Source organism: Bombus affinis, chromosome 7, assembly GCF_024516045.1.
Source record: "Bombus affinis isolate iyBomAffi1 chromosome 7, iyBomAffi1.2, whole genome shotgun sequence".
Taxonomy (NCBI): Eukaryota; Metazoa; Arthropoda; class Insecta; order Hymenoptera; family Apidae; genus Bombus; species Bombus affinis.
The window spans coordinates 1,884,344-1,901,201 of NC_066350.1; the positions used below are offsets into that span (position 1 = coordinate 1,884,344).

A 16,858-nucleotide genomic window follows, 5' to 3' on the forward strand; every position below is an offset into this window, starting at 1 on the left:
TTGGCTACATCACTGATTCGTACTTCACTTCGCAGTTCTTTTGCTTACACGCCTTTTCTTCCAACTTGCTTGCTCGTTCGTTATTCCGTTGCTGACTTGAACTTGTAGGCTTAATCACTGTTACACTTTATTTGGGGATTCTGTTCATTTTCAATTTTTTGTGCCAGTTTCAGTTTTGAGATCTAATTGTAAGCGTGGATTTTTAAGACTAAAGATAAATAAATGTAAATTAACGGATTAAAACTGTTTCAATTACTCTTTGAGCACTATAAATTGCAATATTGCCTTTATTAAACTTTATTCACTATTTTTACGTATTCCATTGGGTAGGTACGCATTTCCTTTCTCGTGCTTATTCTTCTTTTATTTTCTATCTATATGTAGCAGTCGATATATCGTCTACAGGATAATTATATTATCTTTCTTTTTTCAAGATTCTGCTTTGTAGACTATATTCGTCGTGCTTTAGTTCGTTCCTGCTGTTATTTAAGTTGCAATTTATCTTTATTTTCTTTTTTCCATTCCGTTACTGTCTGCAATCATCCTCTCGCTTTCCACCTTCTCACCGCTTCTTCTTCTCCGTTTCTAATACAGATACGAGTTTCCTTTTTGCCACGTTGAAATTATGTAAAGAAGAATACGATGGCTATCTTCGTGCATGCTCGCTGCAACCACACTCTTGCTTTCCTCTTTCTTCGCTTCTTTATTTCTTCCTTTTTGCTTCTTCTTCATTCGTTCTCCTTTGCCTTTGGTAGCCTAACCACGCTGTGTACATTTGGTTTGAGGTGGGACGTCCTTAAGATTGCAACTCGCGTCGAATAGGACCGCGGCTTCGCATTGTGCGCGATTCACAGAATACACTTCGTGCCTAAGTGGCGGGAATATGATGGCTTTATCGTGGTCTAGTTGCCGGAGGAATTTTATTTCTTTGTTCTATTCCTTGTGCTTTGTCAATGATGCATTTCGTCTCTCGGCGTCGTGAATTTTAAGAAATTTTTATGTCTTAATGTTTCAAAGAATTCTGTTCACCTTTCCTCTTTCTTCTTTTCCTTGCAGAACAGAGGGAAATACATGGTTAAACACGTAATTGAACGCCATCAATTTCATTGCGATGGATCTTGTTTCAGCACATAAAATGATAGCTATTTGTATTGAGACTTTAAAAAGATCTAGAATTTTTATTATCAGAATTTTTAGTATTTTTCGGTCTTATAGGAATTTGACACTTCCTAGGCTTTTAATGTTTGACACATTTTTTAGAGATTTGAAGATTTGCGAAATTCGTATAAAATAAACGTTTCTTCATTAATTACATTTCCTAAATTCTTTATGTTGCTGAACAACGAATTCACGTGTTTTGATAACACTGTGTAAGTCTCAATACACGTGTGTTATGAATTCCCAAGCTTCTATCTCCATATATAAAATAATTGATTCGTGAAAACACGCACGACTTATGAAGCATCAAACATTAATTTGTTTTCACGGGAAAATAAAAGTTGAAGGGTTCGATAAAAGGGCTGTAATATATCCTTACAGTGAACGATAATTTTCAAGCGCTAAAGAGTAATTGCTTTATTATTAGAACCGGTAATACTTTTGAAGTATTTATATGTACAATACATTTTTTCAAAATTTCAATCGCTACAACTTTTATAGTAAAGAAGTTAAAGTATTTTTTTTATGAAAAATATTGTCTAGATTTCGCATTTTACCACATTTCGCGTAGGAAGAGAATTTTGTTATGACAATGTAATGATACGAGTTTGGAAGTATATTTATTTTGAATATCACGGTAGGAAACAAGTTACAAATTTGATATGTGTGACATGACGTTGAATATGTTATACGTATGATGATGTAACTCAATTTACAGCTTCACGTGCAGTCAGCGAAGAAAACAGACGTGAGGGAGTTATTTAAATATTTCGAAGCATTGATAAACGGTTGGTTATTGATAGAATGATTATAGATGGTAAAAGAATCTCTAAATAAAGAAATTATTATACCAAGAGAGATTGGCAATCTTATTTATGAGTTATCGAGTTTTTCCTAGATTAAGATTATCATAAAATCTATTCGACAATTATATAAAAGATAACAAAAATTATCACAGACAAGATCTCCACATTATGCTCCACACGATTCATTCAAAACAACGGATAAACAATCACGTTAAAATTGGCGATAAAATCTCTACCATTCATCGAGATGTTGTTCATCAACCTTTTTCCTATCTCCTATATTAAATTTTTTATATTAAATCGTCGTAAATAAATGACCTCGACTATTATTACACCAGGGGGATAATTAGATCGATAGTGGTGGACATTGATAAATCATGGTGCATGGTACGTGTTCAGAAACGTGTAAGAATCTCTAAAAATAAGCCAGAACCCGATAGACGGGAATTAGCAGAATCCATTCCTCGGCTATGAAGATAATCTTTGGATTACGAAGGGTGGCTGAGATAAATCTTTTCGGTGAAAATAGCTAGTGAAACGATATTAGGGCGTACTCACAGTGTACGTGCAGCATCATTCGTTTGCTGACTGATGGTGGTACTCCGTTACTCGCGATGCACAGGTAGGTGCCCATCTCGCTTCTGGTTACTTTCGACAAAGTCAGCGTTTCCCCTTCAGCAGTAGCTACTGCAATACAGAGTCAGACGGGCGGAATTAAAGATTCTGAAAAATTTTGTGGGAAGTTTGTCGAACGGGTGATTCCTCGAGAAACGTAAACGCAAACTTACCAATCTGAATTATTTACGTAGGTCTGAGCTTTTTTTATTAAACGAACACAGTGATATTTTATGGAAAATTAATTTATAAAGGTGCTGCCGATTAGAGGAATAAAAGTGAGAAATTTATTTGGAGACTGGTTGCTTAAAGAATGGTTTATTCGAACTCGTGCAAGTAATATTTTCGCTGATTCGAAGGATTTCTCGGTCGAATAAATTTGCAAGTTTGCTTTTGGTGAATCAATGCGAAAGATAAAGACTAAAAATATATAGTTTGCAAACTTGTCTGTTTTCCTTATTGTCTGTTTGAATTACAGAATTTTGACATCTAAAGCGTAATGCTTCGATTGAATCTCGATGTCAATGGAAAGCTACTTACACGGTTGATTCGTTCGAGTAAATAATCGAATTGGCTCTATTACTAATCAAACACATTGGATTAGATACGATACGAAGCTTAAGGTTCCGCTATCGTCCCGTTCAATTCAACACATCAATACTACTTGCTCGAACTCCTCACGAAGCGCGAGCGAACAGCAGAGGGTGAAAATGCAGTTTCACCTTCGCTTGCGAATCAGCATTTCTCTCGACGAAATGAAAATACTCGATTGTTCTATGCAAAAGAATGCATTATTATCTCTAAAAAATATCTTCTTATTTCTTCCTACATTCCCGATAATAAATATTCTTTTAAGAATCAAAACATTTTCTTGTTAAGGAATCCATGAACCCTATATTTGAATAGCTAAAATAATCTCGAAAAGTATCAAAGAAAAGAGGAGTAAAAGTAGACGTGTTCATCGAACAGACATGCTTGCGTTACAAGTCTTTTGTACTGAAACTCGATCTTACCCTTAAATTGGTACTATTTCTCAAAAACGTATACTTGAATTCTTCTATGAAATTCTACGAATTCAACAGACGAAGCGATTCGAAATGGAAATAAAACTGGAGGGCTTCACAAGATAATGCGAGTAACGTGAATTTATTCGTATACTGCTGAAATTTGTATTCTTCAAATTATTTCTAATATTTCGCTATCTAACATGAAAAAATGCGCGTGTTTTCCTTGAAAAGAAACTTCAAGAAACGACGTGGGATTTTTCTTCACAAATTGACGCGTGGTTTCATATTTGTCACGTCTAGTGAATAATCTACTATGAATGAGATTAGAATTCATATGTTCTATTATCTTACGACATTAAAGTATGAATTATTTTCCTTGACTTGTTTACGTCTATAGCGCGCACGTCGAATTCGAAAATTATTTCGTCGCTGAGAATGTATCAAATTACTGGTTAATTCAATGGCTGTCAAAATTCTACTTAAGTCGGTATTGTGACAAGTATCGAGGCGACGAATATTTGCATGATTCGATGCAACGAGAAGGAAAACATTGAAATATGAGTGGCGACAGTTTCGTTTCGCTCACAAGTTCAGTAGCCTGAGGAATTATCGTATATCTTGCACTTTAAAATCGATTTCATAATCACCAAAGTATGAAAATATGCGAAAATTATCATGCAAACTGTATTACGAATGTGAAAAAATTTGTCGCAAAAAGAGAAAAGTATGTTGGGATGTTTTAACTCGTTGGATGTTATCATACGTTGAATGCGTCGACTTCGTCAAAGTTAATTTATAAAAGTTCGTTTGATTTTTGCTGTAATTTATTCCATTTTTAACACAGAAAAACTTCTATTTTTTGAAATTCTAGTCACAAGATGCATGAATTTGCTGAAATTTCGCTTGTACCACATATCAGTTGACACAGTTGCCTCGATCAGAAAAGGGGAGGTCTTCAAAAACTTGTGATTTATGAATTGAAATGTACGAGGTGAAGTTGACGAATTGTCTTCAATTTCGATATTATCCCTGTTTTCCGATTTCAATCTGATGTTTTATACGAGCCGCTTTACTCATATCGAAAATATATTATCATATTATATACACGTCATTGGCATCGCCATTTCTCAATCTTTTCGCATACTCAAAGTCGATCCAGCTAACATATAAGTCCTCATTTATTCAACGTTAATTGGCTATAATGTAAATTATACGGTATCGTTATTTTCGAAATTGCTGATATTTTTGTATGAATACCGAAATCATTGATAAAATCGAAGGATACAAAAAGATTACTATTAATATAAATCACAAAAAAATTCCAAAAGCCCATACGTATTTTCCATGGAATATCCAGTAATTTTATCATATTTACATATAATATCTGTCATATAGAACCGTGAAAGAAAATTTAATAATGAAAATGGAGCTGAAATAATTGAAATATCAGGTAGAATAATATTTTCGAGTTGTTCAATCCGAGTTACACAATTGCTAATCAAAAACACGACTTATAAAGAGTATTATCTTTTTCAAAAAAATGATCGTATTAAAGAAATACAACCAGTGCAAAAATACTCGATGTATTTCCAACTGATGTAATGAAGATAAAAACCGAACTTAACTGGAGACGCAATCACGGGTTTGTAGGTTTTGTAAACATACTCACTTTTCGTTTTGCCACCAGACGATCCGGCACGGGAAATAATCTCGGCGCCATCTTCTCGCTTCCATACGATCTCAGGTTTTGGATAGCCGCGAGCCTTGCAGACCAGTTTTGCGGATCCGCCCTCAGGTACCATCAAGTCGTTCGAGGTCTCTTCGGATATTATGTCCGGCGGTATCACCACTTCTAGAAACGCGCTCTGTAAATTCAATACACCAAGGTATCGGTATTATTATGCTCTATTGCAAAGAGAATATGACAATATTATCATATAATCCGAAAAAGGATAATCCTCTGATTTGATAATGAAATCAACGAATTATTCTCGTTTAATAGTTCGATCCAAGGGAATCGTGATAATGTATTTTAACTTTTGGTCCCGAAGACGTTTTATTATTAAGCAAAGTTTTATTATTAAGCGAATTTTAATTAAGCTGGGACAGGAAACGGTCGTATTTCTGCCATGTAGATTCCGAAAATTTTAGAACATAATTCGTTGGAATTTAGGCACCTCCGTCTATGCGGGCGCAGACCGTCGGAAAACACTACTTTCACCAAGCACAGAACGGATTTCACTTTGAAATGAATGCCTTCCATACCAAAGCAATGCGTACAATAAAAATCTGACCCGGATCTACGGTAAAAAGATTCTCTACTTCTCCGACCATTTTCCTTTCCTTTCCCACTCTTTCTCCGCCCCTCTTTTTTCTCTGTTTCTTTATTTTTTTCATTTCCTTTCTTTTTTTTTCCATCTTATTGCACGACTTGTTATTTCAAAGGATAATTTATTCGTACCTGACTCTTCATAGGATCCGTGTTGACTTGACACATGTAAATGCCTCGATCTTCTCGGCGTACCCCACGAATATTCAACGTCCACGTGTTGTAGTCACTGTGTGTTACTGATAAACGCGCGTTGTTCGTGATCACGTGTTCGTGAATCGCCAGGACTGCCTTGGTGTCTGCTTTGATCCACGCCACCTGGCCTCACAAACCCATTTCTTAACACACTGCGCTATTTCTTCGTCCATGTGCACGGTACCGCTCGCACGGCACTGGCGAAAACTTATCGGTAATAATATGCACATACTCGATGTTTTAATACCTTAATTGCTAGATAATTCCGTGTAGAACTCGTTTTCGAAACGATCTCGACTCGTTTCATACCTTTTGCCATGGAAATGAAGCATGCTTAAATTCGAGTTTATCCATAATTAATCGATGAAAGTGATTGCTCGTCGTTAAAATTCCTTTTTGTGAATGAAAAGTTCATAAGGACGAAACTAACGATTATAAATACATTGTTACTTAAGACCATCCTTTAATATCCCTTTTAATAACGTTATATTCTATGATTTGGTATAGTTTTTATGTAATAGTTGACATTTTTATAAAAGTAGTCTTTAAGCCATTACGTTACGTTTTGGATTAATTTCATATAAAAAAATTGAAAAAAGAAAGCCGAACGAATAGTCGAACTGGAAAATGCTTGCTCTAAAATGAAAAATGCGCATTTTCATCGTCGTTATTTTCAACTAGTTTTATCACGTTTCAAGAGCATTAAAAATTTCAAACTATTGAACAAACTTATGCAGGAAAAATATAATTACGTAACGTTACGCTCGTGAGAAATATGATAGGAGAAGATGCGTTATAGAAAGATAAACTTCATTATACCGTAGTTTGTCTTTCCCTCTGGTTTTTCTATCCTTAAACAGAAAATACGACTCGTTCCAATTATATGATTTATCTTGCATTTTAGAATAGTGAAAATAATATTCGTTCCACTATTTTACCTTTCCCGTTTACACAAGTACCTATAAATTAAATTTCGCACTTGATTTAACTATCGATTGTACGAATGTTTTTACAACGCGTTATTTTATAGAAATTCTTTTAAATTGGCAAGATCAAAGGAATTCACAATCCTGTCAAAGAGTAATTAAAGTTTCTCTCTAGCATTTAAGCATGCTCCATTTCCGCATGGATTTTATAACGCTATAAAGGTTTAATCAGCTTCGTAATAATAAAACGACGAATTGATTCTTTTTGCAATACATATGCTTGCAGAAGAACTTAACAAAGATTTATTTATAAGGAATATACTGTTTAGTACAGAATACGTTGTTTTCTCAGAATACTGACATTAATATTAACATAGATTCTTTTTTAGATTCTTCTGCAAGATATGTATCGAAGATATGTATTTTAATCTCTTAATATTTTCCTGCAAAACTTATTTATTAAATATCAGACTTCTAATATTTTGATTTTCTTCCTTTATACGATAATTAATTTTTTTCTGAATTTATTATATCTATTTCCCTGTTCAAAGTACCTAAAGAAACTTCCTATATCGTGTTTTCTCAATTTCAATTTCTGAGATCGTTAATTCTTAACGTCTCATTGTGTAGAATACTTTTTATCTTATTTTAAAAACGTATTATATCTGCATATATTAATGATATTAGATTATATATATATATATATAAACTATAATTTTTTACATTGAGAAATCCTACGACGACTAAACTACGAGACACCTACAATATCAACGAGGCATTTCACATCATACGCTTAAACTTAAATTCAATCGATTTTTTCTCAGATAAACTTTCTTCAATTGTTCTTGATGATTGTCAGATTTTATATCTTTATACAACAGAGTAATCTTCTCAATAGATATTTAATTTTAATATTGATTAGTGCCATCATTACAATTAAAAAGAAATATTTCAAACTTAATTAACCAATATGCGTAGAAGTGCTCTTTGTTTAAACACTTTATCGACCCTCAAAACCCAGATATTTCACCGCAATGCGAAAAATATTATCCAATTTTACTAAGCTATACCGTGGAGGCAACAATCCGAGATACAGTAGACGAAGTTCATTTTCCAACGTCAACATTTTCCTTCCGAATGCAGCTCGGTCTCCTATAGATGTACGCGAAGTTTTGGCGGGAAGTTTTCTTATTTCGCATAGATATTATTGGCACGAAATTGAACCGGCGGCATGTCGAATATTTGACCTCGCGTCGCTTTGATAGGCTATCTATCAACCAACAAAAGAGGTCTGCGGTTCTTATCGATAACTCGAAAGCGGAGTGTACAGAGAAGGCAGCTGGAGAGGTTTACGGAGAAGCTGCGAGGGTGAGGTGGAGGATCGCGTTTGGAAGCGGCAGTGGAAAAGAGAGAGAGAGAGAGAGAGAGAGACCAACCAGTAGCTAGAAGCTAGAGAAAGCGGGGTGGAGAGCTTTGAGTGTTTGGTAGTGACGGCCCTGTGAGTGCCTCCACTTATAATACATTATACGAGGATAGTAAACCCTCTTCTCCCTTTCCTTCTACTTGCCCTTCGCCTTCCTGAGCAGCTCCAAAAACGAGCTCTCTTCGGGAACTGAAAAAGTCCCCCGGACGACAGATGCGCGCGATTCTGAAACATTTATGCCACTTTCCCGCCCCTCGGAGTCCTATCGTCCTCTGCGATGGACCTTTTGCTTTTACGTCGTTCTTTTCGAGATTCATCGATGGATGATTAATCTGTTTTGGGATATCTAGCTATTATTAAGGCTATTATTTGGTATTCGGTATGATAGGATATTGTTTAACACTTTTCAGTTTGCGGCAATATCTGGTTTAATTCATATCTTCCTTTAGGGTATTAACATTTAAAAAGATCCCCAATAATACAATATTTATAAAACGATTGCACACCATCAAACCGTAGTATTATATTATTTCATTTTAGTAATTTTATAGTTTCATAAAAAGCACTACCTTTATCATCCGCTGGTTGTAATTAACGGTTTCTCATTGCCTACGTTACTGTTTTATTTAAACAGCTCCACAGCCCTTTCATAAATTTAAGCTCCGCGTACACGCCTAAGGAAATTGCGTCGAAACGCGGAACGCTTGTCTGTTCCGAGGCTCCACCTCTTTCTTTCGATCTTTCAACGAGCTGGCTAGTCTAAATATTCAGGGAAAGTCGAAAGTCGCGGCACGATCTTCGCTCAGGGGATCGTATACACGAAAGAAGGGAAACCCCTTTCGCGTTCGGAAAACTCTTCGCTGTTTGGCCGCGAAATCCACCCCCGAGGAAGGGTTGAGAATTATTGGATTTAAGAAGCCGCGTGAAACGTTAAAATTGTTTATTCTTAAGACTTTTTAGTATTTTTGGAGACGCTTTGTCATTTTGAAATATCGTACCGTTTTAGAGCTACGAAATTAGTTAAAAGTCATGGTGAAGTAGACGTGACCGGAAACGTTAAGTGCCGCAGCAAAATTAGCTCTTTCCGGTGCTGTTGCGTCTTTGAGAACAAGAAAGTAGAAAACATGAGAGAAAACAAACTTGAAGGAGCTTGCACATATAGGAGAGAGGGGGAGGGGGAGAGTAATAACGATGGAGAAAGGAAAAAGAATGATGTGGAAGAGGAAAAGAATGATCTAGCAACGGTGTCTCGCGAGCAGTCGCAAATTTGCAGCACAATGAGCAGTCCACAACTTTAAAGGGCTGAGCTCTATGGAAACGAGTTTATCTTAAGCGAAAGACGCCTTTCGCCTAATGCAGTTTTCCCTACGCATTTTCAACTGGCGATCGGTCTGGCGGCCTCGTACCTTTGTCGAGGGTGAAAAATAAGGACTACTAAAGGAACTCGAAGCAAAAGAAAAAGTGAAGAAGAAAACCAGAAGAAAAAGGATAGGAAGCGTGTACACGGAGAGGAAGATAGGAAGCGAGAGAGAAGAATAGGTAGGATAAGAGGATGGGAGCGTGGATAGACGACGATGGGGCAGACGAAAAGCGAAAGAGAGCGAAATAGAGAAGGGGGAAGGACGTGGAACCCTAGTCAGATATAATATCACACTATGTGCACCTATCTACCGTGGTCTCCATTCTCGGCCTCTTTCATATGCAAAACCATCGTCGGCGCTCTATTGTGGCGCATTGTGGGATCAGGAGCCTCGTCGGTCCAGTCTACCACACCTCGTTTATTTCCCGCCATCTTCTCGCTCATGCCCTCCTTCCACGACCACCTAACTTCTCTCTTTCGTCTTCTTTTTCATCCTTCTTCTCGTTTTCTTCCCTACCTTATCCCCTTTTCTCTATTCGTACGACTGCATTTTCTCCTGTTCACCGACTATTCTTTTATTTTCTCGACTTCTGTTTTCGGTAGCGAGCTACGGCTGTTCCTTTCAACGGCATGCAGATAAATGGATAAGCTTGCTAATTAAAAGTTTCGCAGGGCCCGATCCCTTTCTTCGTATCCTGCTGCTGCTTCCTGTTGGTCACCCATCCCTCTTTCTCGTCACGCCTCCTCTCACGCTGTCTAATGTTATTTCATCGTCTTCCTATTCTCCTTCATCCGTTTCCGTTTCTTCTGCTTGCATTTAGTCTCTCTGCTCGCGCTTCGTTATATTCAAACGGCCACCGGTTCTATTTGGTTGCCGCTGCCGGCCGGCTTTACGCTCGAGATTTCAGAAAGCATTATTCCCTCACTAGCTTTTGTTCCTCGGCCTCTGCTTTTTGCAACTGGAAACAACTTTAAATGTTAGTATTTATTATTGCAGAGTGCTCGGTTCGCAGCAGATTACTGTGACGGTTTTACACACGCAGCATCGCGCGATTAACCGATTGTATCAAGCGACCCGTATGATATTGCAGCTTACGCGTCTACGGCTACACGTGACCGTCAGTTTTCTTCGTCATCATCGGCTGTTTTCAGCGGCAGAAGGGTTGCACGGTTTGTTGAATCCCGTCGCTTGGTTAACGATTCACCTTCCTTCGGCCTGTTGGCTATTTTATTTTACTTGTTTTCGGATTTATTTCTTCTATTTATTTCTCCTTCCCATCGAAAGGTCTCGTAGCTTTGCAGCGATTAGCCACGAAAGTTTTTTTTATAAAAATGTCATCCTTCTACTATGGTATCGTGTCTATACTATGCGAAATGAATATTAGGTTGCTCGTTTCGAGATTACTTTGTTGGTTCTTTGACATTGCACGATTCGGCAACGCTAAGCCATGCGAGCTACTTATATCGTGTAAAGTAAAAGTCTGTCTTCAAAAGATAGCTTTATAAAGCTTAAGTTTTGTCTTTATAGAATTTTACAAGGATTGGTTCTTTCGAGATGTTTAATTCCTAATATTCTTCTTCGTGAAGCCCGTGGTAATTAGCGCTGATGTTTATGCTTTTCTCGAGAACATTGTAATAACGTTGCTTCATAGTTGACGTTTCTTTGGTTCGTACTTTTATCAAAGTTTTTTCCCTTTCATTTCTTTGTGTGTATGGATGATATACAGAATATTCTATAGTATCTGTTTCTAGTAAACTTGTTACAGAAATACAGTCAGTCGATTCGTCGCGCCAACTGTTTGTAAGTGGAATTGACGTGTAGATGTCCTTTTCTATTCTTATCTTTAGAATAACTTAGTCACTCGGGGACTAAAATATTGTCAATGGGATATTTCAATTTATCACTTTGATCAATCCATTTTATTTTTCCATGTAATTTAGAAATAAATATTCTTAACTTTAGAATAACTTAATATATTTAACTTAGTATAATTAACTTAGTATACTAAAATATTGTCAATGGGATATTTCAATTTATCACTTTGATCAATCCATTTTATTTTTCCATGTAATTTAGAAATAAATGGGATCTACGTAATCTAGAAATAAAATATCTAGTTCGTCACCGTAGTAAATTATAACGACTGCTTTTATGCGTTTTTCATTCGACAAATTCAATATTGAGAATCGACGGAACTATCGTTTCTTTGAATTACAGCTGTTTTTATGCAATTTTTTCATAATTAATAGGCATAACACGATATTGCAAGAAACCGTCAATAAACGACAGATTCGATTTTTTTCTTCGCCTTTATAACGAAATTTATGTACGCCAGACCAATGAGAGATCGAAGATAAAATAGAGAAAGGTACGTGACGACCACCGTCGATAGGAAATAATACTTCTAAAATATGACCTGGATTGCTTTTATTCCTCTCTTATTCTGTTTGTTTAGGTAATAATCCTTTGAAATGTTGGTAGCATACTTTTACTGTATAGGCTAAATACAATATCAATATCGAACGTAGGTTACAGAAAGCAATATAAAAATTATTTGAGAAATCTAGATACTTCTTTGGAACAAAAATCATTTTTGAATAATTTTCACTGCTCGTAGAAAACGTTTTATCGGACGTGTAGGATTTTTATAAGTTAAACTTTCAAACGAGATAACAATTCCTATAAATTTTAATAACTTCTCTATGGCTTTTCAAGTTCACATCATTTTTCGTAAATGTAAAAATATTTATTATAGGAAATACATAAGTGCATTTAGCGTTTCCAACTTTAGGAGATCTATTTCTTTATGGACGATCAGTTTCGGCGTGTATTATTTGAATCATCGGCTACAAAATTCATCGGATACTTCATGTAGTTCACATGTTATGTTGTTAATTAAATAGATTACTTCGCGGCGTGTACCAGGGAGATATGAATTTTGTAACCGTCTGCTTTTGATACATGTACATTCGTCCGAGGCAAAGGCTTAACTTAATCTTCCTGACTTTGACGTAATTAGTATCGTGCGCTAAACAAGATAAAATTTGGCGGAGCATATTTACGAATCCGTACATTTCTTCCCTTGGATTTACCTCATTTTTCAACTTTCGATTAACTGTTTAATGTTCCCGGATTCCGACGATCTCCTGTACAACTTGTATCGATGCCTTTGATATAAGTATTCGTTTAAATCACGGTTTTATCTTGCCACCATTTTATTCGTTTCGACAAACGCGTAACATATATTTCAGATACGGTGATCCGTGAGTATTGATCGCTATAGGGAATTTTCTCGATTCAACGTTTTATTTGAAAATGAAAAAGGGACGAACCAATGATTTTCTTCTATTCTGGCTTAACATTTTTTACAAATTACTATTCACCGACAATATTCAAAGATTTTCGACTGAAGTCATAATTTTTGTTAACAGAAAAATGCAATTTTGTGAAGCGAAGCACATAATCTATACAGTGTATCCTGATAGTGAGAAAATTAATAAAATTACTCTGTCGAGGGAATCACTTTTCAAGCATTTTAAAAACAATTACAAATTATATTTACAAAGCTTTGATATTTAAACGTATCAAAAACGGACGAAAGAGTTTCTTCGGGACTTGGCTATAGAGTCTCCACCAATTCCATACAAACCCTGATAATTCCACTAGAGAAGGCGTCTATCTTATTAGAAATTCCTTCGTCGAGCGTCTGTCACAAGACTCTTTAATCTTTTGACTTGGAAGTTCTTCATTTTGTAGAATTTTAATTTCGTAGGAATAAAAGTATTTATATTCTCCAGACTTGGTGTTACAGCTATTCTTTACAAAATCGTACTTTCTCCTAAACATTGCGACATATTGTGACGCATACACTTAAGCGCGTTTAAGACGAACTACGTTTTATGGCTAGCCATGTGTGTTACAACCACGATGAACGAGTAATTGTTTTAACGCGCGAAACGCAATACGATTTTTCCGTGCCCATAAAAGTGTTTCGTCCTTTTTTTCTTTTACAATGAAAACGGTTATTTCCTAGGTTTGCGATTACTTGTTCAATAATTTTCCTTGGGCGGAATCCTTCTTTTTCTTTTGATAATAATAGTAAATAATTCTTTTGCGATGAGAAAGAGAATGGCAAATGTGCGACGCTCGCTCATAAATCTCTTTAAAGACCGCGTGTAAGAGGAGCAATGGATATGGTAATAATAGATTATAAACAACGGAGTGGAGCTATTTCAGAATTGTCACAGTGAATTTCGAATTTTATCTTGAGGTTCTGTTATACTGCATACGACAGGCTTTTGTTGAATGCGAAGCTTTATGCGTTTTGACGGATCAGCTTCCGATGTCTCGTGATTTTCATTCAAAACGAGCCGGTGTTTTGCTTAATAATTCACCGTGGAGCTGTTAAAAATCGTTTGAGGACGATAAATTCAATCTGATATTTCTGGCGATTCGACCTTAATAATAATTCGACGATCGAAGAGAACCCGTTAAATTAGCTAAATCTATCAATAATTAACGCTACGGCGTGTTTCCGACAGTTAGCGAATAACTGAAGCGATAATTAATTTTGTTCGATCCTTAAAAAGAATAATAGAATTGTAATTTTTATGGCACTATTTCGTTTCGTTTAATTTCGAGAAATTGGTACTTTAAAGTTTGCTCGTAATTAAATAGTCTTTCATTTTTCATTTTCTATTTTCGTGGACTCTTTAACTCGATGATAAATCCTACCAACATTATCTTAATTTATTCTCTGCTTGCTATTGTAATCCAAATATTTGACAAAAAAATCTTACGTTTGTTATATATTTTATATACATCATTCAACCCTTTCATTCCAAAGTTATTTAGCAACTGTAAACGTTTGTCTGTCATTTTTTTACCTGGAGCATTATCTATTATTTTCTAATGATATTTTATCCAATGTAGGAAGAATTCAAAATAGGAATGAATATTTCGTTCGATAATTTTAAAAACGTCAATTATAGTGGAAACGAAGGGGTCAAATGAATTTTTAAACGCTTGGTTTTCTCGTCAGCTTAATTTATTAGTTCACTTTACTATTTCTTATTAATTCATTTACTATTTCTTATTTCTCTACATTCATTCTATAAAATCTGACATCACGTGTTCTCTAATATACACCTGATATTTAGAGCCTCTTTTACTTTCTATCTTCTACCAACGATTAACCCGCCTCTTTTATTAATCTTATTTAATCTAAATTAATGCTTATTGAAAAACATGCTCATGCAACCTCTGTCATCACCTTCTGTTATCATATAATCATGCATCAAGGCATGCCTTTTATAAGTGAGAATTCATAGATACGCTAAGAACAATCTGATATTCAACACTCGACTCGATCGTCGAGACCCCGCTATTACTTACGACGCATAACACATCTTAAACATTGTGCACTCAACTGTCGTCCAATGCAGCTTGCATCATATTTCATCCCACGAACAAACAGTTTCAAGTGTGTTGTGCAATTGTGGAGAAACGTTTTGTGCGACATACGTCTGTGCGTTTATATATAGATCATATAAAATTTTTCTCCGTGATGAATCAGCGGCCAACCGTGAAACCTAATCTCGTGTTTGTAGAATACCTTTTTTTTTTTTTGTATTGGAAAGTACTAGGTCCAATAACGGGACGAATAAATTTTTGTTCGAAAGATATTAAAACTTATCATGTATTTTTTCCGTTCACTTATGGTGCTCTCGATATATATATGAGTACTATAATTTAATCGGCTGTGATAATAAAAGTATAGTTACTGCAGTGATTAAACGATGGCCATGTAATAATTATAAATATAGAATATTAAATTTTTTTAAATAAAATTTAGACTATAGTAAGAAAGCTTTATTACGACAATTGTAATAAAATTTGGTAAAATTTTTCAGAAATTTGATAATGCTGAAATGTTCTAGAAGATTCACGATCTTGAAAAAGGATTTGTTATGTAAAAATACTTTCAATTAACTCCTTGAAGGAAATTTGCGAGCATACAATAATTATCACGAGCAATCTCACGAAAGATCTGTTGGAAGTTGTAACTAGTTGTCACGTTCCGGTATGTCTGGGCATCGCCAATGTTTCGTTCTGGAAGTTCCAATTATGGCGTTTAAGCGTCGAAGCTTAAATCTAAAAAGCCAAGAAGCCATTTATCATTGCAGTAGAATATCAAAATTAATTTTCTTGAATACACAAAGGATGATGTTCCCTCAAATGAATTTCCAAGATAAGATTCCAGATTCTCTTGGCTAATTTATCTTTGAATTACCCGCAGCGATTATTTCTCATTTCATATTAAAGTTTTTGCTACGCAAGCTTAAACATAAAATATTTCTCGATCGCAATACGATGAAAACTGATGATATCAGCAGTCCGTGCGGAAAAGCGAAAATCATCATGGTAAAATTTGTATTTCTAACTGGTATATCGCACTATAGTATACATTTATTGCCGGCTATTCATCGGCGCGTGAATGAAGATTAAGCTTTTCGAGTACGCTTGTTTAAGTTGCTCGTCTTGGTGGATACACGCCACCACGAACAACCACTACGGAAGAATATTCACCGAGGCTTTCAGAGAGTTGCGTGAAGGAATATTCGAGCTGGAAACGCGAAAAATATCAGCTCGTGAGAAATCTGATGTGAGGTAGCTTGAAAATTTCTCGAGAGCATTTTCGTTCAAAGGAAACACTGTGTTTAAAATTTCCACTGCTATATCAAACCTTCTATATTTACCTGTCGTTCGCAATTTCTTTTTCTATTAGTAAAGTGATTTAAACGAACTTTAAAAAAAAAAAAAAAGAATAGATCGAAATTTTGTTTGTATGGTATCGAAAAAAAATTCGAGGAATTTCGTGATATATGAAATATCTCGATAGAAACCCCGATAAACGAATGAAAAATAAAATTTGAAGAGTTAAAATTTTCTGATTTCATTTCTTATTTGTTTAACACCTTTCCATGCGTAAGTCGAAAGATATCAGACGGTTAGGCCAGAGTGATTTGTCATTCAGCG

General features: G+C 35.5%; 1 protein-coding gene across 4 annotated transcripts in view; it reads right to left on the reverse strand.

Moving 5' to 3' along the window:
- LOC126918375 (lachesin-like) overlaps window positions 1-16,858 on the reverse strand; it is a 227,293-nt gene that overhangs the window by 72,699 nt on the left and 137,736 nt on the right. For all 4 annotated transcript variants that reach the window (XR_007711314.1, XM_050726230.1, XM_050726228.1 and 1 more), the window contains 3 exons: window positions 6,048-6,233; window positions 5,256-5,451; window positions 2,523-2,651 (listed from right to left, as the gene is read on the reverse strand). Coding sequence is in view for 3 of the 4 variants with exons in the window: in XM_050726230.1 (XP_050582187.1) it covers window positions 2,523-2,651; window positions 5,256-5,451; window positions 6,048-6,233 (511 nt within the window). In the remaining variant the exon portion in view is untranslated. The remainder of the gene's footprint in view (window positions 1-2,522; window positions 2,652-5,255; window positions 5,452-6,047; window positions 6,234-16,858) is intronic.